The 26323-nt window shown below is 41.5% G+C and overlaps 1 protein-coding gene across 3 annotated transcripts; it reads right to left on the bottom strand.

The window, feature by feature from the left end:
- Positions 1-8274: 8274 nt before the first annotated feature.
- Positions 8275-24414, bottom strand: fst (follistatin). Of its 3 annotated transcripts, none has more exons than XM_021604949.3 (6): positions 24183-24414; positions 22578-22769; positions 22128-22346; positions 21441-21665; positions 15338-15568; positions 8275-9872 (listed from the first exon to the last, which is right to left on the bottom strand). In XM_021604949.3, the coding sequence occupies exons 1-6, from the start codon at positions 24274-24276 to the stop codon at positions 9766-9768; spliced, it is 1068 nt and encodes a 355-aa protein (XP_021460624.1). In that variant the 5' UTR covers positions 24277-24414; the 3' UTR covers positions 8275-9765.
- Between the last annotated feature and the right edge of the window lie 1909 nt (positions 24415-26323).

Raw genomic sequence — 26323 nt, 5'->3', positions numbered from 1 at the left:
ATGGCTTCTTATCCACAGAGGACCAGTGTGGTGTTACGGTCGTTGTTGCATGGCTTCGTATCCACAGAGGACCAGTGTGGTGTTATGGTCGTTGTTACATGGCTTCTTATCCACAGAGGACCAGTGTGGGTTCTTTTTTTTTGTTTTTATAACAAAGCAGTAACACACCTGATTCAAGTAAGCATGTCTTTCTTGAAGTCTATGATTAGCTGATTAGTTGAATCAGGTGTGTACTGGTTGGCAAGAACAAAACTCTTAAGTCCACATTGATCTCTTTAGATACTTTTGGACTTGTGGATACCCTGTTATAAGTGCTATTTTCATGATGAATAGTAATGATCAGTTGTTTTTAATAACTGTTGGGGAGATTCATATAATATAATTTTACAATCCGACAAAGATCAGCAAAGGTAAGTGAAGATTTATACTGCTATTTATGACTTTTGTTGACTCCACAATTTGGCGGGTAACTGAGGTAGTGAGGTCTGCACAACGCATCACCGGGGGCAAACTACCTGCCCTCCAGGACACCTACACCACCCGATGTTCCAGGAAGGCCATAAAAATCATCAAAGACAACAACCGCCCGAGCCACTGCCTGTTCACCCCGCTATCATCCAGAAGGCGAGGTCAGTACAGGTGCATCAAAGCTGGGACCGAGAGACTGAAAAACAGCTTCTATCTCAAGGCCATCAGACTGTTAAACAGCCACCACTAACATTGAGTGGCTGCTGCCAATTACTGACTCAACTCCAGCCACATTAATAACGGAAAAATTGATGTAATAAATGTATCACTAGCCACTTTAAACAATGCCACTTCATATAATGTTTACATACCCTACATTACTCATCTCATATGTATGTACTGTACTCGATACCTCCACTGCATCTTGCCTATGCCGTTCTGTACCATCACTCATTCATAAATCTTTATGTACATATTCTTTATCCCTTTACACTTGTGTGTATAAGGTAGTCGTTTTGGAATTGTTAGGTTAGATTACTCGTTGGATATTCCTGCATTGTCGGAACTAGAAGCACAAGCATTTCGCTACACTCACATTAACTGCTAATCTGCTAATCATGTGTATGTGACCATTAACATCTGCTAACCATGTGTATGTGACCAGTAACATCTGCTAACCATGTGACCATTAACATCTGCTAACCATGTGTATGTGACAAATAAAATTGGATTTGATTTAATTTATGGTGTGTGTTTGCCTAATGTGTGAATCCTTAAAGAGATGGGTGGGGCTAAGGGCTTAAGATGGGTGGGGCTAAGGGCTTAAGATGGGTGGGGCTAAGGGCTTAAGATGGTTGGGGCTAAGGGCTTAAGATGGGTGGGGCTAAAGGTGTGAACGATGCTGAATGGGTGTAGACAAAGAAGAGCTCTCCAGTAGGCGTACCAAATTATTTAAGGACCATCTTCTTAAAAATTGAATTACTTTCCCATTCTTTCTCAACTGCAGTCTATGATATACCAGTCTCTACTCTTATCCAATGTAAAAAAAAAAAAAAAAGCATTCATATTTTTCTACATAAGACCGAATCGGTCGGATAAGTGGTAGTGGCACACACCTAATTTGTTGTGAAATCTGCTGCCTTGGGAATCAATAATAAAAACAAATAGAAATACAAACCCGATCGATCATCATCTGGACCTGAAAATAGCTGAGAACCAACGACACTCCCCATTCAACCTGAGAGGATCTGTAGAGAAGAATGGGAGGAACTCCCAAAATACATGTGTGCCGAGCTTGTAATGTCATACCCAAGGCTGTAATCAACAAAGTACTGATTAAGGGTCTGAATAATTCTACATTTACTTTGTCATTATGGGGTTTTTAATATTTTTTAGAATGAGGCTGTAACGTAACAAAATGTGGAAAAAGTCAAGGGGTCTGAATACTTTCCGAATGCTCTGTATATTAGATATATAGTTTATATTATATATTATATATGTAGTGTACATTAGATATATTTATATACAGTATATCACAAAAGTGAGTACACCCCTCACATTTTTGTAAATATTTGAGTGTATCTTTTCATGTGACACTGAAGAAATGACACTTTGCTACAATGTAAAGTAGTGAGTGTACAGCTTGTATAACAGTGTACATTTGCTGTCCCCTCAAAATAACTCAACACACAGCCATTAATGTCTAAACCGCTGGCAACAAAAGTGAGAACACCCCAAAGTTAAAATGTCCAAATTGGGCCCAAGTAGCCATTTTCCCTCCCCGGTGTCATGTGACTCGTTAGTGTTACAAGGGCTCAGGTGTGAATTGTGAGCAGGTGTGTTAAATTTGGTGTCATCGCTCTCACACTCCCTCATACTGACTGGTCACTGGAAGTTCAACATGGCACCTCATGGCAAAGAACTCTCTGAGGATCTGAAAAAAAATAATTGTTGCTCTGTGAGAGTGGAGCCAACTCTCAATGTTCAAAATACACCAGACACTCATTTATCCACAGAGGATCAACAGTTTTAAAAAAAATAACTGTGGATTAAATTTCGTTACAAGCGCATAAAAGTAATTGACAAAATTTAGGACATCATCATAAAAATATTAAAGGATATTGGACCACCACAAGCTGCCAGAACAGCTTCAATGCGCCTTGGCATAGATTCTACTGGTGGACCTTAACCAAGCTAGGAAAATGCACCCCACACCATAACATCAACTTTGTATTCCTCATTTACTCAAGTGTTTCCTTTATTTTGGTAGTTACCAGTATGTCTGCCGTCAGGAAGGCTGCGGTTTGGACAGCATGCATATCAAATACACAGCTTGTTGTGGCTATAGACATATAATCTATAGAAGGGTTATGGAACCTCTAGCCCTGGCAATTTAACTGTTAAACTCATGGGTACACTGGCAAATGGCTGCCAGTCCTGATTTGAATGGGAACTTCCATCGATCGATTATATTTCTATGTTTGGTTGCGGTTGTCTGCTTCTCTTTTGCAAATTTCAATATACAATCACGGGACAAACGTACAATTTGGAGAGCAAATGCCTACAACAGAAAAGAGAAGACTAATCTGTAGATTGTTTTTTTTTTAAATGCCTATGATCTCCTAATCCGGCCCCATACACTCCGTTTCACACAGACAAACAATCCCAGTCAAAAGTTTTAGAACACCTACTCATTCAAGGCTTTATCTTTATTTTTACTATGTTCTACATTGTAGAATAATAGTGAAGACATCAAAACTATGAAATAACACATTTGGAATCATGGAGTAACCAAAAAAAAATAATTGTTAAACAAATCAAAATATATTTAATATTTGAAATCATTCAAGCAGCCACCCTTTGCCTTGATGACAGCTTTACACACTCCTGACATTCTCTCAACCAGCTTCATGAGGTAGTCAACTGGAATGCATTTCAATTAACAGGTATACCTTCTTAAGAGTGAATTTGTGGAATTTCTTTCCTTCTTGAGCCAATCAGTTGTGTTGTGACAATTTAATTAAGGGGGTATGCAGAAGATAGCCCTATTTGGTAAAATACCAAGTCCACATTATGGCAAGAACAGCTCAAATAAGCAAAGATAAACGACAGTCCATCATTACTTTAAGACATGAAGGTCAGTCAATACGGAACGTTTCAAGAACTCTGAAAGTATCTTCAAGTTCAGTCACAAAAACCATCAAGCGCTATGATGAAACTGGCTCTCATGAGGACCGCCACAGGAAAGGAAGACCCAGAGTTACCTCTGCTGCAGAGGATAAGTTCATTAGAGTTACCAGCCTCAGAAATTGTAGCCGAAATAAATGATTCACAAAGTTCAAGTAACAGACACATCTCAACATCAACTGTTCAGAGGAGACTGCGTGAAAAGGGCCTTCATGGTCAAATTACTGCAAAGAAACCACTACTAAAGGACACCAATAATAAGAATATACTTTCTTGGGCCAAGAAACACGAGCAATGGACTTTAGACTGGTGGAAATGTGTCTTTTGGTCTGGAGTCCAAATCTGAGATTTTTGGTTCCAATCGCTGAGTCTTTGTGAGACACGTTGTGGGTGAACGGATGATCTCAGCATGTGTATTTCCCACCGTGAACCATGGAGGAGGAGGTGTAATGGTGTGGGGGTGCTTTGCTGGTGACACTGTCTGTGATTTATTTAGAAATCAAGGCACAGCATTCTGCAGCGATAGGCCATCCCATCTGGTTTGGGCTTATTGGGACTATCGTTTGTTTTTCAACAGGACCATGACCCAACACACCTCCAGGCTGTCTAAGGGTTATTTTACCTAGATGGAGAGTGATGGAGTGCTGCATCAGATGACCTCAAACCAAATGAGATGGTCTGGAATGAGTCGGACCGCAGAGTGAAGGAAAAGCAGCCAACAAGTGCTCAGCATATGTGGGAGATCTTTCAAGACTGTTTGAAAAGCATTCCATGTGAAGCTGGTTAAGAATATGCCAAGAGTGTGCAAAGCTATCATCAAGGCAAAGGGTGGCTATTTGAATAATGTCAAATATCAAATATTTTTGATTTGTTTAACATTTTCTTTGGTTATTACACGATTCCATATGTGATATTTCATAGTTTTGATGTTTTCACGATTATTCTACAATGTAGAAAATAGAATGAAAAATAAAATAAAAACCCTGGAATGAGTAGGTGTTCTAAAACTTTTGACATGAAGTCCTCTACACTTTATACCTCCTTAACGAAGAGGATCATGGCATCCATGTCGTCATATTCATAATAGATCATTATGATATTCATTATAGATCATTATGATATTCATTATAGATCATTATGATATTCATTATAGATTATGATATTCATTATAGATCATTATGATATTCATTATAGATCATTATGATATTCATTATAGATTATGATATTCATTATAGATCATTATGATATTCATTATAGATCATTATGATATTCATTATAGATCATTGTGATATTCATTATAGATCATTATGATATTCATTATAGATCATTATGATATTCATTATAGATCATTATGATATTCATTATAGGTTATGATATTCATTATAGATCATTATGATATTCATTATAGATCATTGTGATATTCATTATAGATCATTATGATATTCATTATAGATCATTATGATATTCATTATAGATTATTATGATATTCATTATAGATCATTATGATATTCATTATAGATCATTATGATATTCATTATAGATCATTATGATATTCATTATAGATCATTATGATATTCATTATGAATCATTATGATATTCATTATAGATCATTATGATATTCATTATAGATCATTGTGATATTCATTATAGATCATTATGATATTCATTATAGATCATTATGATATTCATTATAGATCATTATGATATTCATTATGGATCATTATGATATTCATTATAGATCATTATGATATTCATTTTAGATCATTATGATATTCATTATAGATCATTATGATATTCATTATAGATCATTATGATATTCATTATAGATCATTATGATATTCATTATGATCTAAAAAGCAAAACAGAACCTATATCAAGATCAGCACTCCAACTCTGAGATGCTTAAATGAATATAGGCTATTATAGGATCATGGGATATTAGACAAAGAAGTAGAAGAAGAAGGAAAAGACTGGAAACTTCATTAAATAGTACCCACAAAACACCAGTCTCAACGTCAACAGTGAAGAGGCGACTCAGGGATGCTGTCCTTCTAGGCAGAGTTGCACAGAAAAAGCCATATCTCAGACTGGCCAATGAAAAGAAAAGATTAAGATGGACAAAAGAACACAGACACTGGACAGAGGAACTCTACCTAGAAGGCCAGCATCCCGGAGTCGCCTCTTCACTGTTGATGTTGAGACTGTTACTTAGCATGTACTATTTAATGAAGCTGCCAGTTGAGGACTTGTGAGGCGTCTGTTTCTCAAACTAGACACTCTAATGTACTTGTCCTCTTGCTCAGTTGTGCACCGGGGCCTCCCACTCCTCTTTCTATTCTGGTTAGAGGCAATTTGCGCTGTTCTGTGAAGGGAGTAGTACACAGCGTTGTACGAGATCTTCAGTTACTTGTCAATTTCTTTCATGGAATAGCCGTCATTTCACAAAACAAGAATAGACTGATGAGTTTCAGAAGAAATGTCTTTGTTTCTGGCCATTTTGAGCCTGTAATCAACCCCACGAATGCTGATGCTCCAGATACTCAACTAGTCTAAAGGACAGTTTTATTTATTTTTTAATCAGAACAACAGTTCTCAGCTGTGCTAACATAATTTCAAAAGGGTTTTCTAATGATCAATTAGCCTTTTTAAATGCTAAACCTGCATTTGCTAACACAACGTGCCATTGGAACACAGGAGTGATGGTTGCTGATAATGGGCCTCTATACACCTATGTTGATACTCCATAAAAAATCTGCTGTTTCCAGCTACAATAGTCATTTACAACATTGACAATGTTTACACTGTATTTCTGATCAATTCTGTTATTTTAATGGACAATTTTTTCCAACTTTTCTTTCAAAAACAAGGACATTTCGTAGCGACCCCAAACTTTTGAACGGTTGTGTTAAATATCTAATATGAGGAACGATTTGGAAAAAGACATAGTTGTTTTGGTATCGTTGGTTGTAAAATATCTAATGATAGACTCCAGTAAATATCTAACGATAGACTCCAGTAAATATCTAATGATAGACTCCAGTAAATATCTAATGATAGACTCCAGTAAATATCTAATGATAGACTCCAGTAAATATCTAATGATAGACTCCAGTAAATATCTAACGATAGACTCCAGTAAATATCTAATGATAGACTCCAGTAAATATCTAACGATAGACTCCAGTAAATATCTAATGATAGACTCCAGTAAATATCTAATGATAGACTCCAGTAAATATCTAATGATAGACTCCAGTAAATATCTAATGATAGACTCCAGTAAATATCTAATGATAGACTCCAGTAAATATCTAATGATAGACTCCAGTAAATATCTAATGATTGTCTCCAGTAAATATCTAATGATAGACTCCAGTAAATATCTAATGATAGACTCCAGTAAATATCTAACGATAGACTCCAGTAAATATCTAATGATAGACTCCAGTAAATATCTAATGATAGACTCCAGTAAATATCTAACGATAGACTCCAGTAAATATCTAACGATAGACTCCAGTAAATATCTAACGATAGACTCCAGTAAATATCTAACGATAGACTCCAATAAATATCTAATGATAGACTCCAGTAAATATCTAACGATAGACTCCAGTAAATATCTAATGATAGACTCCAGTAAATATCTAACGATAGACTCCAGTAAATATCTAATGATAGACTCCAGTAAATATCTAATGATAGACTCCAGTAAATATCTAATGATAGACTCCAGTAAATATCTAATGATAGACTCCAATAAATATCTAATGATAGACTCCAGTAAATATCTAATTATAGACTCCAGTAAATATCTAATGATAGACTCCAGTAAATATCTAACGATAGACTCCAGTAAATATCTAACGATAGACTCCAGTAAATATCTAACGATAGACTCCAGTAAATATCTAATGATAGACTCCATTAAATATCTAACGATAGACTCCAGTAAATATCTAACGATAGACTCCAGTAAATATCTAACGATAGACTCCAGTAAATATCTAATGATAGACTCCATTAAATATCTAACGATAGACTCCAGTAAATATCTAACGATAGACTCCAGTAAATATCTAACGATAGACTCCAGTAAATATCTAACGATAGACTCCAGTAAATATCTAATGATAGACTCCAGTAAATATCTAATGATAGACTCCAGTAAATATCTAATGATAGACTCCAGTAAATATCTAATGATAGACTCCAGTAAATATCTAACGATAGACTCCAGTAAATATCTAACGATAGACTCCAGTAAATATCTAACGATAGACTCCAGTAAATATCTAATGATAGACTCCATTAAATATCTAACGATAGACTCCAGTAAATATCTAACGATAGACTCCAGTAAATATCTAACGATAGACTCCAGTAAATATCTAACGATAGACTCCAGTAAATATCTAACTTTAGACTCCAGTAAATATCTAACTTTAGACTCCAGTAAATATCTAACGATAGACTCCAGTAAATATCTAACGATAGACTCCAGTAAATATCTAACGATAGACTCCAGTAAATATCTAACGATAGACTCCAGTAAATATCTAACGATAGACTCCAGTAAATATCTAATGATAGACTCCAGTAATCAGTAAATACAAAACATATGGGAATATTATATTTTATTGTTTCACTCTTTCATATCTGTACAAATACCATCACCCTTTGTATGTACATATGACATTTACATTAAAAAAAATACAAAACTACAGACGTCTAATTGTATTTCTCTTGTGATGTTTGAAAATAAAAAAATGCATTCTGAAAACAACAACAACAGTGGAAAAAAAAGAAAGCATGTTTGATATGCTACATACGTACGTCTCTGTAGCATCCTAGTCAGGTGATCTCTGCAAGAGCAATATCGAACAAAACATTGGCAGCACACAACATTTGTTCACGGCACATTTTCGGACAAAATCAAGTGTTGTCCCAAAAAAAAAACATATATTTTCTAACATGTATTATATATAAAATACTACTACTGAGTGACTTCTGGGTAAAACACTCCATTGGGAAACCGTTTGTAGAGGAGTAGCCTCACTAATATCACCATATCCTGATTGCCAGGTGGTTTCTGCTCTTTTGCCAACTCATGTACTTGTCATGCCAAACAATAGCTCGACAATAATGGAGTAAGGCAAAAGATCTGGGACCAGGGGCTTACCAGCTATAACCACGTTGCACCATACGAAAGCACCGTTCCACCGCAGAACAGACAAGAATTCCCTTTGGCCAGTTACAACGAGGTGTAAACAAGAAAGCAGAAACATTTTCTGTATATAAACGATTGACGGATAAGATAGATAACCCATAAATAAACACGTAGGAAGGTTAAACATGGAGTTAATGTGTGAATGATAAACATCTGTGATAATAAAAGTTCACGTGAACATAAAGCAGATTTGATTTTTTTTGTCTTTTTTTTTTTACAGCTCAGGGAAAAACGATGCCATTTACAGAAAGAAGATGGATACTTAATAAATAACACTGCTTCTCTTTGGAGAAATATATGTCTTCATAATATAAAAAAAAAATAATGAAAACTAAAAAGAACCATGATAAAAAATAAAAAACAAACTGGTGGTAGAAATAACATGGTAGATAGTAAGTACAGTGTTTAACTGTATAAATTATAAAAACACAAACCAAATGTATAAATAAAACATCTAGAACTGAACTAAATGTATACTTTTGCCTCTTTAAAAAAATATATATAAGCATACACATGTGGACTGTACAGTATGAACATGGTTCCAGGCCCTTGGACTGTCCCTCTAGTGCAGACCAGGCAGGCAGATAGATAGACAGTCTATCCAACCAATAAGGAGGGGAGGAAGATAGACTATCCACCAATGAGGAGGACAGGTGGATATGATAGACAGCCTATCCATCCAATAAGGAGGACAGGTGGATATGATAGACAGCCTATCCATCCAATAAGGAGGACAGGTGGATATGATAGACAGCCTATCCATCCAATAAGGAGGACAGGTGGATATAATAGACAGCCTATCCATCCAATAAGGAGGACAGGTGGATATGATAGACAGCCTATCCGTCCATTAAGGAGGACAGGTGGATATGATAGACAGCCTATCCATCCAATAAGGAGGACAGGTGGATATAAATCGTGTAGTCCTGATCTTCCTGCTCCTCCTCCTCCTCCTCCTCCTCCTCTTCCTCCGGGGCTTCTGTAATGGCTAGATGGGAGAATATATGGTAGCTGTTGTATAGATAAGGACCACAACAGCAATGTAGCAGAAGAGTATTTATCTAATTGTTCTCAAAAGCCCCATGTCCCTCCACGAAGCCCCAGTATAGCCTCGTGGTGCTGTTATGTTTCAGGGCCGAGAGGGGACTTGGCACTGAGTCATCCATCCCATAATGATGAGACATTGTTTACATAATCTAGGTCTAGGACGCCAGGGCTATGACAGCAGAGCAGCGAGTGGGAAAGGGAGGGGGGGGGGGGGGTCAGGGGGCATGGCGATCTGAGGGGTTGAATGGATCAGGTCTTTTTTTTGGGCAGCAGAATCCTGAAAGCAGACAGTCAGACACACAAAAGTGTTTTTGTTTATGTTGTAGGGTTTTGCTGGTTTCGTTCTCATGTTTCTTTATGTTTCTCCGTTTGTCTCAGACACAGTACAGTTGCTGCCATTGGGCGGAGAGTCTCTATGTGTCGCAGCAGTTTGACCTACGACCTCTACCAAGCAAGGGGGGGGGGGGGAAATAAAAAAGCAACACAAGCGACAGACAGTCCCTCATCATCCAATCCAAATGGATGTTCGTGTTTGATAGGCAACAACACATTCACTACAATTAGCACACAGGGAAGTCAATGCATATAGATGGTATACATGTTAATTGACTACTGGCAGACAGAGAGAGACTGAGGCGAAGTATGAGTAGTCATTATTCATTCCCATTTCCATTTCTTTCAATTCAGGAAGCACACTGACATTCCACTTCCAATTCACTTCAATGCTTTTCAATAAAACGACATTTGGAATTTTAATTTAGTTCATTTTCTTTAATTGACTGGAATTGTAATGGATTTGACCGCAAACCTGGCTTCCTCTGTTTATTATCTGCAAATTGTAAAGTGCCACTTTCCTCTGCGCCATGAGGTGATCATGACGTTGGTCCTTTTTTGGGAGTTGTACTCCACACATACTTTAAGATACTTTTACATTTAGGAGGTCAGTCAGATCATATAATAGTGTAGTGGATGATATCCAGACTTATTCATCATGATGGAAATTACATTCAACCATCTTTGACATATCGTGACTTGGCATGTAACTCATTTCTTTTTAGGCTATTTTATGGCAGGTAACCTCAGTTTAGTGAGTACTTTATTTAAGGAGGAATGGCTCAAAGTACTGGTGGAAATAAGTAGTCTACATGTTAAGGTTCACCTTAAATAATCTTAGCTATAATGGCACCAACGTAGCAATCACTTTATGCACATATATGACTATGTAACTGTTTTCATTCTGACTCTATATTACATGTTATAGCAGAGTGGTGTGTGTTTTCATTCTGACTCTATATTACATGTTATAGCAGAGTGGTATGTGTTTTCATTCTGACTCTATATTACATGTTATAGCAGAGTGGTGTGTGTTTTCATTCTGACTCTATATTACATGTTATAGCAGAGTGGTGTGTGTTTTCATTCTGACTCTATATTACATGTTATAGCAGAGTGGTGTGTGTTTTCATTCTGACTCTATATTACATGTTATAGCAGAGTGGTGTGTGTTTTCATTCTGACTCTATATTACATGTTATAGCAGAGTGGTGTGTGTTTTCATTCTGACTATATATTACATGTTATAGCAGAGTGGTGTGTGTTTTCATTCTGACTATATTACATGTTGGCAGAGTGGTGTGTGCCAATACTGTGCATTTTTAATTACTGATTAATTACAGCCAAAATAAAAATGTAAATAGATGAGTAATATATAATTAGCAAAGTGACCATGGAATTGACAAGACGTAAGGATATGACCCCTATGTGGCTGTCTAGAAAAAAAATATATATATTTATAAAAACTATAATATTGAGAAACAAAATTGCATCAAAATTAAAAAGTAACTGTCCAGTGTTTAAAGATTTCATTCAGTCATTTTACTTCCAAAAAAAGAAGTATGTTAAAAAGTAGCTTGTTCTGTGTTGGAACGTTACGGGGCGTACCCCAACAACAGAATGTTACGGGGCGTACCCCAACAACAGAATGTTACGGGGGCGTACCCCAACAACAGAATGTTACGGGGGGGCGTACCCCAACAACAGAATGTTACGGGGCGTACCCCAACAACAGAATGTTACGGGGCGTACCCCAACAACAGAATGTTACGGGGGGGCGTACCCCAACAACAGAATGTTACGGGGGGGCGTACCCCAACAACAGAATGTTACGGGGGGGCGTACCCCAACAACAGAATGTTACGGGGCGTACCCCAACAACAGAATGTTACGGGGGGGGCGTACCCCAACAACAGAATGTTACGGGGGGGGCGTACCCCAACAACAGAATGTTACGGGGCGTACCCCAACAACAGAATGTTACGGGGCGTACCCCAACAACAGAATGTTACGGGGCGTACCCCAACAACAGAATGTTACGGGGGGGCGTACCCCAACAACAGAATGTTACGGGGGGGCGTACCCCAACAACAGAATGTTACGGGGGGGCGTACCCCAACAACAGAATGTTACGGGGGGGCGTACCCCAACAACAGAATGTTACGGGGGGGCGTACCCCAACAACAGAATGTTACGGGGGGGCGTACCCCAACAACAGAATGTTACGGGGGGGCGTACCCCAACAACAGAATGTTACGGGGGGGCTTACCCCAACAACAGAATGTTACGGGGCGTACCCCAACACCAGAATGTTACGGGGCGTACCCCAACAACAGAATGTTACGGGGCGTACCCCAACAACAGAATGTTACGGGGCGTACCCCAACAACAGAATGTTACGGGGGGGGCGTACCCCAACAACAGAATGTTACGGGGGGGGCGTACCCCAACAACAGAATGTTACGGGGCTTACCCTAACAACAGAATGTTACGGGGCTTACCCTAACAACAGAATGTTACGGGGAGTACCCCAACAACAGAATGTTACGGGGGGGCGTACCCCAACAACAGAATGTTACGGGGCGTACCCCAACAACAGAATGTTAGGGGGCGTACCCCAACAACAGAATGTTACGGGGCGTACCCCAACAACAGAATGTTACGGGGGGGTGTACCCCAACAACAGAATGTTACGGGGCGTACCCCAACAACAGAATGTTACGGGGCGTACCCCAAAAACAGAATGTTGTACCCCAACAACAGAATGTTACGGGGCGTACCCCAACAACAGAATGTTACGGGGGGGCGTACCCCAACAACAGAATGTTACGGGGGGGCGTACCCCAACAACAGAATGTTACGGGGGGGCGTACCCCAACAACAGAATGTTACGGGGGGGCGTACCCCAACAACAGAATGTTACGGGGGGGCGTACCCCAACAACAGAATGTTACGGGGCGTACCCCAACAACAGAATGTTACGGGGCGTACCCCAACAACAGAATGTTACGGGGCGTACCCCAACAACAGAATGTTACGGGGCGTACCCCAACAACAGAATGTTACGGGGCGTACCCCAACAACAGAATGTTACGGGGCGTACCCCAACAACAGAATGTTACGGGGCGTACCCCAACAACAGAATGTTACGGGGGGGTGTACCCCAACAACAGAATGTTACGGGACATACCCCAACAACAGAATTTTGCGGGGCGTACCCCAACAACAGAATGTTACGGGGCGTACCCCAACAACAGAATGTTGCGGGACGTACCCGAAAAACAGAATGTTGCGGGACGTACCCCAACATCAGAGATGGGGGGAGGGATTGGTGTCAGGAGGGATTGGTGTCAGGGAGGGATTGGTTTCAGGGAGGGATTGGTGTCAGGGAGGGATTGGTGTCAGGGAGGGATTGGTGTCAGGGGGGGAATGGTGTCAGGGGGGGAATGGTGTCAGGGGGGAATGGTGTCAGGGGGGGATTGGTGTCAGGGGGGGATTAAAAAAATTAAATGCGAGTAGACAGCTGATTGGCCAGCTCATCTTCCTCAGTAGTATGACATCACACTCTGTGAGGAAATAGAAAGCCATTTTAAAACGGTCAGTTTGAGACAAGTTTTAGGTGGCATTTAAAAAAGGGGCGTACCCCAACAACAGAATGTTGCGGGACGTACCCCAACATCAGAGATGGGGGGAGGGATTGGTGTCAGGAGGGATTGGTGTCAGGGAGGGAATGGTGTCAGGGAGGGATTGGTGTCAGGGAGGGATTGGTGTTAGTGGGGAGATTAAAAAAATTAAATGCGAGTAGACAGCTGATTGGCCAGCTCATCTTCCTCAGTAGTATGACATCACACTCTGTCAGGAAATAGAAAGCCATTTTAAAACGGTCAGTTTGAGACAAGTTTTAGGTGGCATTTAAAAAAAAAAGTGTTTTATCTCAAATTTATGCTTTGGGAAAATAAGCGTGTAGGATGAGTTAACAACATTATTTTGTTATGAGTTAACAGAATTTTAACTTTTAAAAGTGAGATTTTCACTGGACAGTTACTCTAAGTTAACCTGCTTTTGAGTACAGCAGATCACTATGGGATGTCTATGACCACTAACTCATCTAGACTTCAAATACAATGATTGTTTTAATTGCAAATGTTAGTCTCCATCAATGCTTGTTAGTGTAATGACGTTAGCATATAATCTCAACAACTTCCAAGAAATAGTTTTCTTTTTAACTATCTTTACCTATTGATATATTTTGTTTATTAACTTTTTTGTTTATTATTATTTTTTTGGGCTGAAAAAAATGCTAAAAGTTAAAGAAGCCAGCAACACAGACAAAATCATGCAATTCTCTCATCTCAAGTCCTTTCAGATGTGTAAGCTGAGCTGTGCCGGGTGGGTGGGCAGGGAGGTGGGGGGTTAGAGGGGAGGGGGCTCAAGAAGAGTCAGGAGTCAGGGGTGACTTGGTGTCAGAGGGATTGGTGTCAGCGAGGATTGGTGTCAGAGAAGACTTGGTGTCAGCAAGGATTGGTATCATGGGGGGGATTGGTGTCAGGGTGGGATTGATGTCAGAGAGGGATTGGTGTCAGTTGGGGGGGATTGGTGTCAGGGAGGGATTGGTGTCATGGGGGGGATTGGTGTCATGGGGGGGATTGGTGCCACGGAGGGATTGGTGTCAGAGATGGGGGGAGGGATTGGTGTCAGGGAGGGTTTGGTGTCAGCTAGGATTGATGCCAGGAGGTGATTGGTGTCAGGGGGGGATTGGTGCCATGGAGGGATTGGTGTCAGAGGTGGGGGGAGGGATTGGTGTCAGGGAGGGTTTGGTGTCAGCTAGGATTGATGCCAGGAGGGGATTGGTGCCATGGAGGGATTGGTGTCAGAAATGGGGGGTAGGATTGGTGTCAGGGAGGGATTGGTGTCAGGGGGGATTGGTGTCAGAGTGGGGGGAGGGAATGGTGTCAGGGACAGATTGGTGTCAGATGTGGGGGGAGGGATTGGTGTGAGGAAGGGATTGGTGTCAGGGTGAGATTGTTGTTGGGAAAGAAGATGGAATTGTCTCGCTCGGTGGTGATTACTTACAGTTGCAAGATCCTGAATGCTTAACCTCCAGGAGCGTTCCCAGAGAGCAGGCAGTCTGCTTCATAACACACTCTGAGGGGTAGGTGGTGTTGTCGCTGGCGCACACCGCCTCGTCCATCCGGCTCTCTGAACACGCCTCCTCACAGAGGGAGCAGCGGCCTCGGCTCATCCTGGCGTCCCACAGACACTTCTTCCCCACACTGCACTGGATGTCCTCGCACGACTTGGCCTCTGGAGCCAGAGAGAGGAGAGGAGAAGAAAGACAGAACTTATCAGACTGACACCTCGTTGGTGCTGCTTGGCATATCACCGTGAAACCGTAGTGGTTAATGAGTCATGTCCTATGTTTCAAGTATCCATGTAGTAGGGAGTGAAACGCTTCCCAGGAAAACACCCCAGCTGTGGTGTGGGTGATGTTGCCAACTTCTAAACAGCAGCAACTACAAAGTAGTACCAGCCTTGTATACTGAAATGAACCTCCAAAGCAAATGGAGAATCTCTGCTCTGAGAACCTCAATTTATGTGGAATGTTGGCAGAGTGGACACAAAAAGTAGTGGAATGTTGACAGAGTGGACACAAAAAGTAGTGGAATGTTGACAGAGTGGACATGAAAAGTAGTTGAATGTTGGCAGAGTGGACACAAAAAGTAGTGGAATGTTGACAGAGTGGACACAAAAAGTACTAGAATGTTGGCAGAGTGGACACAAAAGTAGTGGAATGTTGACAGAGTGGACATGAAAAGTAGTTGAATGTTGGCAGAGTGGACACAAAAAGTAGTGGAATGTTGACAGAGTGGACACAAAAAGTAGTGGAATGTTGACAGAGTGGACATGAAAAGTAGTGGAATGTTGGCAGAGTGGACAGAAAAAGTAGTGGAATGTTGGCAGAGTGGACAGAAAAAGTAGTGGAATGTTGGCAGAGTGGACACAAAGTACTGGAATGTTGGCAGAGTGGACACAAAAAGTAGTGGAATGTTGGCAGAGTGGACACGAAAAGTAGTGGAATGTTGACAGAGGACACAAAAAGTACTGGAATGTTGGCAGAGTGAACACAAAAAGTAGTGGAATGTTGAAAGAGTGGACACAAAAAGTAGTGGAATGTTGACAGAGTGGACACAAAAAGTAGTTGAATGTTGGCAGAGTGGACACAAAAAGTAGTGGAATGTTGGCAGAGTGGACAGAAAAAGTACTGGAATGTTGGCAGAGTGGACACAAAAAGTAGTGGAATGTTGGCAGAGTGGACACATAAAGTAGTGGAATGTTGGCAGAGTGGACACAAAAAGTAGTGGAATGTTGGCAGAGTGGACACAAAAAGTACTGGAATGTTGTCAGAGTGGACACAAAAAGTACTGGAATGTTGTCAGTGGACACAAAAAGTAGTGGAATGTTGTCAGAGTGGACACAAAAAGTACTGGAATGTTGACAGAGTGGACACAAAAAGTAATGGAATGTTGACAGAGTGGACACAAAAAGTAGTGGAATGTTGGCAGAGTGGACACATAAAGTACTGGAATGTTGGCAGAGTGGACACAAAAAGTAGTGGAATGTTGGCAGAGTGGACACAAAAAGTACTGGAATGTTGTCAGAGTGGACACAAAAAGTACTGGAATGTTGGCAGAGTGGACACAAAAAGTAGTGGAATGTTGTCAGAGTGGACACAAAAAGTACTGGAATGTTGACAGAGTGGACACAAAAAGTAATGGAATGTTGACAGAGTGGACACAAAAAGTACTGGAATGTTGGCAGAGTGGACACGAAAAGTAGTGGAATGTTGGCAGAGTGGACACGAAAAGTAGTGGAATGTTGGCAGAGTGGACACAAAAAGTAGTGGAATGTTGGCAGAGTGGACACATAAAGTACTGGAATGTTGGCAGAGTGGACACAAAAAGTAGTGGAATGTTGGCAGAGTGAACACAAAAAGTAGTGGAATGTTGAAAGAGTGGACACAAAAAGTAGTGGAATGTTGGCAGAGTGGACACATAAAGTACTGGAATGTTGGCAGAGTGGACACAAAAAGTAGTGGAATGTTGGCAGAGTGGACACAAAAAGTACTGGAATGTTGTCAGAGTGGACACAAAAAGTACTGGAATGTTGTCAGAGTGGACACAAAAAGTACTGGAATGTTGACAGAGTGGACACAAAAAGTACTGGAATGTTGGCAGAGTGGACACGAAAAGTAGTGGAATGTTGGCAGAGTGGACACAAAAAGTAGTGGAATGTTGGCAGAGTGGACACATAAAGTACTGGAATGTTGGCAGAGTGGACACAAAAAGTAGTGGAATGTTGGCAGAGTGGACACGAAAAGTAGTGGAATGTTGGCAGAGTGGACACAAAAAGTACTGGAATGTTGGCAGAGTGGACACAAAAAGTAGTGGAATGTTGGCAGAGTGGACACATAAAGTACTGGAATGTTGACAGAGAGAAGCAGCCTATGAGGTACAGCCTACATTCAGACAATATTGTTTAAGATCACTGTATTTGTCCAATTATACACTTGGTATAAAGTACATTTGACAGAAAGACCCCTAACCCCCTACATCTAGATCTCTGTGGAAAACACTTCAAACACAGAGCAATCAGAACAACCAATAATTAGGTAAAATATCAGGATTGGGCTGCCTCTGTAAAGTTAGTGTTTAGAGGTTTGGACAGGTTTAAGCCATATGGTTAAGTGTCTAGGGGTAGTGTCCAGGGGGTAGTGTCTAGGGGGTAGTGTCTAGGGGGTAGTGTCCAGGGGGTAGTGTCCAGGGGGTAGTGTCCAGGGGGTAGTGTCCAGGGGGTAGTGTCCAGGGGGTAGTGTCTAAAGGGTAGTGTCTAAAGGGTAGTGTCCAGGGGGTAGTGTCCAGGGGTTAGTGTCCAGGGGGTAGTGTCTAGGGGGTAGTGTCCAGGGGGTAGTGTCCAGGGGGTAGTGTCTAGGGGGTAGTGTCTAGGGGGTAGTGTCCAGGGGGTAGTGTCCAGGGGGTAGTGTCCAGGGGGTAGTGTATAAAGGGTAGTGTCCAGGGGGTAGTGTCTAAAGGGTAGTGTCTAAAGGGTAGTGTCCAGGGGGTAGTGTCCAGGGGGTAGTGTCCAGGGGGTAGTGTCCAGGGGTTAGTGTCTAGGGGGTAGTGTCTAGGGGTTAGTGTCAAGGGGGTAGTGTCTAGAGGGTAGTGTCCAGGGGGTAGTGTCCAGGGGGTAGTGTCTAAAGGGTAGAATCTAAAGGGTAGAGTCTAGGGGTTAGTGTCCAGGGGGTAGTGTCCAGGGGGTAGTGTCCAGGGGGTAGTGTCTAGGGGGTAGTGTCTAGGGGGTAGTGTCCAGGGGGTAGTGTCCAGGGGGTAGTGTCTAGGGGGTAGAATCTAAAGGGTAGAATCTTGGGGACATTTAGGGGACAGAGTCTAGGGGATTGTGTTTAAAGGGTAGCGTCCAGGGGTTAGTGTTCAGGGGTTAGTGTCCAGGGGTTAGTGTCTAGGGGACAGAGTCTAGGGGGTAGTGTCTAAAGGGTAGTGTCTAAAGGGTAGAATCTAGGGGACATTGTCTAGGGGACAGAGTCTAGGGGATTGTGTCTAAAGGGTAGTGTCCAGGGGTTAGTGTCCAGGGGTTAGTGTCTAGGGGGTAGTGTCTAGGGGGTAGTGTCCAGGGGGTAGTGTCTAGGGGGTAGTGTCCAGGGGGTAGTGTCCAGGGGGTAGTGTCTAGGGGGTAGAGTCTAGGGGGTAGTGTCTAGGGGGTAGTGTCCAGGGGGTAGTGTCCAGGGGGTAGTGTCCAGAGGGTAGTGTCCAGGGGGTGGTGTCTAGGGGGTAGTGTCTAAAGGGTAGAATCTAAAGGGTAGAATCTAGGGGACATTGTCTAGGGGACAGAGTCTAGGGGATTGTGTCCAGGGGTTAGTGTTCAGGGGTTAGTGTTCAGGGGTTAGTGTCTAGGGGGTAGTGTCTAGGGGGTAGTGTCTAAAGGGTAGTGTCTAAAGGGTAGAATTTAGGGGACATTGTCTAGGGGACAGAGTCTAGGGGGTAGTGTCTAAATGGTAGAATATTGGGGACATTTAGGGGACAGAGTCTAGGGGATTGTGTCTAAAGGGTAGTGTCCAGGGGTTAGTGTCTAGGGGGTAGTGTTCAGGGGGTAGTGTCCAGGGGGTAGTGTCTAAAGGGTAGTGTTCAGGGGGTAGTGTCCAGGGGGTAGTGTCTAGGGGTTAGTGTCCAGGGGGTAGTGTCCAGGGGCTAGTGTCTAGGGGTTAGTGTCCAGGGGGTAGTGTCCAGGGGGTAGTGTCTAGGGGGTAGTCTCCAGGGGGTAGTGTCAGATGTGTTAGCTGAGGCAAAAGTGTGACACCAATCAGTCCCTCGAGGACTGGAATTGCCCACCCCTGGTCCAGGGGGTAGTGTCTAGGGGTATGGGCTAGGGGGTTGTTTTTGGACAGACCCACTATGCTGTCTCCTGTAAGTAAGCATTTCACTTTAAGGTCTACACCTGTTGTACTCCGCGCACACGACAAATACACATTGATTTGATGTTTAGGCCTACTGACCGATGTTCCCAGGAGACAATACTGACCGATGTTCCCAGGAGTCAATATTGACCGTCGTTCCCAGAAGACAATACTGACTGATGTTCCAAGGAGACAATACTGGCTGTCTTTCCTAGGAGACAATACTGACTGATGTTCTCAGAAGACAATACTGACTGATGTTCTCAGAAGACAATACTGACTGATGTTCCCAGGAGTCAATATTGACCGTCGTACCCAGAAGACAATACTGACTGATGTTCCAAGGAGACAATACTGGCTGTCTTTCCTAGGAGACAATACTGGCCGTCTATCCTAGGAGACAATACTGAACGTCGTTCCCAGGAGACAATACTGACTGATGTTCCAAGGAGAAATACTGACCGTCGGTCCCAGGAGACAATACTGACCGATGTTCCCAGGAGACAATACTGACCGATGTTCCCAGGAGACAATACTGACTGATGTTCCCAGGAGACAATACTGACTGATGTTCCCAGGAGACAATACTGACCGATGTTCCCAGGAGACAATACTGACCGATGTTCCCAGGAGACAATACTGACCGTCGGTCCCAGGAGACAATACTGACCGATGTTCCCAGGAGACAATACTGACCGTCGTTCCCAGGAGACAATACTGACCAATGTTCTCAGAAGACAATACTGACTGATGTTCTCAGAAGACAATACTGACTGATGTTCCAAGGAGACAATACTGACCGTCGGTCCCAGGAGACAATACTGACCGATGTTCCCAGGAGACAATACTGACCGATGTTCCCAGGAGACAATACTGACCGATGTTCCCAGGAGAGAATACTGACCGATGTTCCCAGGAGAGAATACTGACCGTCGGTCCCAGGAGACAATACTGACCGATGTTCCCAGGAGACAATACTGACCGTCGTTCCCAGGAGACAATACTGACCAGTGTTCTCAGAAGACAATACTGACTGATGTTCTCAGAAGACAATACTGACTGATGTTCCCAGGAGACAATACTGACTGATGTTCTCAGAAGACAATACTGACTGATTTTCCCAGGAGACAATACTGACCGTCGGTCCCAGGAGACAATACTAACCGTCGGTCCCAGGAGACAATACTGACCAATGTTCTCAGAAGACAATACTGACTGATGTTCTCAGAAGACAATACTGACTGATGTTCCCAGGAGACAATACTGACTGATGTTCCCAGGAGACAATACTGACTGATGTTCCCAGGAGACAATACTGACTGATGTTCTCAGAAGACAATACTGACTGATGTTCCCAGGAGACAATACTGACTGATGTTCCCAGGAGACAATACTGACTGATGTTCCCAGGAGACAATACTGACTGATGTTCCCAGGAGACAATACTGACCGTCGGTCCCAGGAGACAATACTGACCGTCGGTCCCAGGAGACAATACTGACCAATGTTCTCAGAAGACAATACTGACTGATGTTCTCAGAAGACAATACTGACTGATGTTCTCAGAAGACAATACTGACTGATGTTCCCAGGAGACAATACTGACTGATGTTCCAAGGAGACAATACTGACTGATGTTCTCAGAAGACAATACTGACTGATGTTCCCAGGAGACAATACTGACTGATGTTCCCAGGAGACAATACTTACTGATGCATTTCCCCTGATATGCTACTCCTATGGATCTGCCCAGGAGACATGTCGCCCTCCTCAGATGGCATGCACTGGCATAGATGATCCCGTCGTTGCCACACAGGAACTGATCCGGTGACCTCTGTTCAGGGCAGATCCGATTACACATCACACAATATGCGTTATTTGTCTGGTCCACGACGCACGTGGAGCTTCCTGGGCATAAAACGTCACGGCAGGTCTCTGTCAGAACAAGAATATGTAAAATGAATGCAATGCTTAATATCTGCAGAGTTAAGAAACTAACCATATCTATACTCAGATGTCTAGTAGACATCTACTATGAATCAACTAGGGTAGCCTAGCGGTTAGAGCCTTGGACTAGTAAATCGTAAAGGTTGCAAGTTCGAATCCCCGAGCTGTCGTTCTGCCACTGAACAAGACAGAACAACCCACCCCCTGAACAACTCAATATTCCTAGGCCGTCATTGAAAATAAGAATTTGTTCTTAACTGACCTGCCTAGTAAAACACTATTCATACACAGCAATGGAGCATGTTTTACGTACTTATGTGCGGATCCAATTTTGGAATGCGTCGTGTTTGCTTGCCCTTTTATCCAACACCAGAATGAATCCAATTGATTGTTCTATATGAATAATACGGCTGTGTTCTGTTTTGCGCATCGGACTGCAGGTTTACTTACTCTTGCATTTGCCCTGGTACTGCACTTCTAGGTCCAGATGGACTTTACATTTGGACTTGAGCAACGCGCACTCGTCTTTGTATGTCTTTCCATCCGATCCGCAGACAGGTCCTTTCCAAGTGACATTGGAGCAGTCTGGCGCGCAGACGCAGCGCGGCTTGCTTCTCCTGTTAATCTTGCACCTCTTTCCGGGTCCACAGTCCACGTTGTCGCACGTTTCTGGAGAGGAATAAATGTCGATGTTCTTCAATTATATTAAATAAATGGAGAACAGCCATTGCTAAGATGCAATTAGGTTTATTAACGAGAAAATGTGTCTAATTTAGTTTCACTTACATTTAAACGAAGTTAAACATTATTTCATCGGACATGCTTTCACTCTAAAACGACGATGTGAAATATTATTATTAGCCATATTATGTGAGCCATATCATATAAACATCCCTGTACCTTTGCAGGGTATGCAGTTGGGGGCTCCGCCGTTAAAGATCATCCACCGGAACAAGGTGCTGTTGGGTACATCCTCCTCGGTCCATGACGTTCCCAGCCTCCCGCTTCTACAGCATTCCTCTCGGCTCATCCCCGGTACGTAGAGCACCTGACACCTCCCGTTCTTCCCCTGCTGTAACCAGCAGTTACCAGCTGGAAACAAACACAAATTAGCCCAGTCTTTTTACAGTCTGAAGCCGTGCCGCTTACTGACTAACCTGATCCAGACGCAACACGTCAGTCACACTCTCGCTCTCTCAGTTTTTTTTCCCTCCAATATCATGCAACAGTTTTAACACTTTCTTATTCAGTGACCAATAAATGTTCAACACTGACAGCTGGCCAGTAGGATACAGCATTGAAGAAAATACTGACCTTTAACTGAGATGTTCTATTGCTTTTTATATATAGTGTTCAGTTCTCCATGTTCACAGACTTGAACAATCTTGTTCTATTGCCTATCACATAATGTCACAAGTTATAACAGTCATCGAATGTCTTCCTCTTGGCCTCGTCATAACTGTATTCTTGAAATTCTTGATTTATCAACGCTCGAACAGTAAAAAGAAAACATGATCTTTACGAATACAGTAGTTGTATACACTTTTGTTCCAAATATCTATGAGCATCCCTGGTCTCACAGCACCCGTGAGACACGTCGATCATAGCAGTATTTATAACGAATAGCTACCATAACAAGACTTTGCCAAAATACACATAAAGACACTAATAGGTGACAAGTGATTTATAACTTTTTTTTTTTTTTAAGGATGCACTTAAAACGCAGGCTACGTTGTTGATATTTATGTCGATGGCAGAAAAGGGACCGTTTCTGTTGTACGAGGTCAACTATATGTATCGTTATCAGCACCAACTGTATTTGATTCTTATCAATGTAACAAATGCTAAAAAAAATAATAATAATATCTCCATATGGCAAACATATCGTAAATCCTGTCCTTGCAGATATACAAGTAAACGTTTAAGCAATATGTTTAGATAAATGACATTCTTATACGTCACAATAATATGCGGTCACAAATTTCAAACCACCTAAATCTCTGACTTGCACTCCAACTCGATCTCAGTTTGAGGTAAATGTTATTATACAAGGCGCACTGCTATGACACTCAGTTATACTGTTACTTTTTCAAAGTATTATATAAATTACTACGAAGATTATTTTCACGGAATGTTATATTGACACCTTCCACACCAACAAATCTGTGTCATGAAATTAATCAACAAACAAAAAACAACAACAAAAAATAATTCCATTTGGCTCGATTGTATGGGTTCCAAAACTATAACAATCATTTCACTTTTAAACCTTCTGGCACCTGTTTGGTTGGCAGTCGTTTTCTACACGCTCTGTCTAATAGTAGGCAACTTCAAACCAAATGGAAAGAATGTTGAAATGTCCCTTTGAAAAGTGTTGAACTCTGCCAACGTTTCAATGTACACCAGGACGCAGACAGAACAGGCTACACTGGTAAAAACACGTAAAAAAAATCAAATAAAATAAAAACTATTTTTATCGAAAGATTTGGAAAATAAATAACATACCTTGTACTTTTTGATCTTCCATGAAATGACAGAGCCATATCAATAATAGACTCATCCCTGGCTGGAGACGGAGTTTCTGTAGCATCCTGAGCATGGTGCTGGAGACGAAGTGAAGTGAACAAGGTATCGGAAATTGACACTAGCAGCTAAGCGAACAGAGTACATCTGTTTAAAAGGTGGCTGTGAGTGCTGAATGAATGTCAGTCTGAGAATGCAGCGTCTCTTTTTAAATCTATAAGGGGTCTCGGGTCGTCTATCTGTGGTAGGCGGTCTTCTGGTCCGTAGGGGAGGGGGTGAGGGAAAAGGGAGAGAGGGGGGGGGGGGGATTTTTACATTACACGTAAACCTCTTTCAATGCTAAATCAGGTGATTAGTCTCAACTTTCTCTGTCTGTTCACAGCAGTTTGGTAAAAGTACACTTTATAGCAGATTAATAGTACACTTGCTTAATTGCTGTGGTGCAAATTTAAAAATGCATCGCAGAGGATCAATTGGACGTGGATACATTGAGGTGGCAAATAAATTCATTAAAAAAAAACAACGAAATATCAAAATCTTAAAATAATCTATCATGTTCATTAATGTACATTAACTGTTTATTTCAATGTGACCTCTTAATCATTTAAAAAGGCTACATTTAATTAATTGATATTTTTCTATTTGATTTCATTTATTGATAGGTGTGACATAGCGATTATAATGATATTGCTCCTTATATGAGCGGTTATGGCTATAGACTAAATGCATAATAGTAGTAACATCAGCAGTAGCCTAATTGTAAAGTATTGCTAGGCTAATATCAGTATATATGTATCCATATTTCATTCACATATAACAGACACGTCTATCAAGGGTGCAGACCGCCAATTCCCCAAACTTCAAATGACTTGGTGATAACTGATATTTTTTTTCCATCAACTGCGGATGGAAGGTGTTAATCTTTTAATAAGAGTCCTCTATTGGAATGAATGACCTCTCTCCGTGCCGCATGACAATAATAGATTGCAGTGTACAGGGAGGGACGCTAATATTAGAGGAGACAGTTGTTTGGGTTTCTCTGTCAGGTCAAGCTGATAAATATAACCAACCCTGTTTCCGAAGAGGCTTCAGAGTGAAGGCGAGTATTACATTTCATTGAATGAAATAGTCTCTAGGCTAGACTAGACCGTCAACTCTCCCCCACAATGGAACACAGAACGGTCTTTACAGAGGTCCACGGGCGACCTCTTCTGCAGACCGTCGGCGATACAACTGTCTTGGCAAGACAAGTGCAATGAGGGAAGTTTGTGGTTTGGCATTTGTCCTCTCAAGTTGTACTCACATTTACAAGACACTAGAATATTAATTGTGTAATTACTCGATGTTCTAGCGCTAAGTATTTTTTTTCCCGAAAAACACCGAGAACATTTCATTATTGGAATACTTGACACTGTTAACCCATCGAAATTACATTCATGCGGAGGATTTGGATTGAGGGTAATTTGAGGTATCCAATTAAATATATATTAAAACAATTTTAAAAAAAGCAGCAATCATTTTCCAACTAACCTGCCTAACCATATACCATAACATATTATATTAAGGTTCAGCTGATAATTGACTTCCCCGGATATCCTAGAAGGCTACGGAACACACAATTGAGTTGTGCCTACTTGATTGGCGAGCGAAACATAACGATGTTATAATCATGGAAATCGGGTTAAAGTGTGATGTTGACAACATAACTCCTACAACTTCTAACCATTTGTTTCTGTTCACTGAGCTTTTTTCACAGACACACACACACACACACACACACACACACCCAATGCGTCCATACTTGGGCAGCCGTCTAAGAGCGCAAACGCTTTGCTATATTGTACCTAATATGATGTTGAAACCTGGTTGTCAAAAACGACCACCTCGGCCAACTATGTCCTTATTTAGTCTCCGCCTAGTTATCAGTAATTACAGAAATTGTGCTTTTAGCTTAAGTTTGGATGCCTTTTTAATGATATGGAAATCAATAATTTAATAAGAAAAAACAATCAACTCAATTACTATGGTATAAGAGTAACCAACAGCAGCCGATGTCACAGGAAGGCCAAAAAGATAATCAACAACAACCACCCGAGCCACTTCCTGTTCACCCCGCTATCAGA

The sequence above is a fragment of the Oncorhynchus mykiss genome, chromosome 6, assembly GCF_057628025.1.
Source record: "Oncorhynchus mykiss isolate SJ-2025 chromosome 6, ASM5762802v1, whole genome shotgun sequence".
NCBI lineage: Eukaryota > Metazoa > Chordata > Actinopteri > Salmoniformes > Salmonidae > Oncorhynchus > Oncorhynchus mykiss.
Note: the sequence above shows the minus strand (reverse complement) of the source record. Positions and strands in the feature narration are given on the sequence as shown.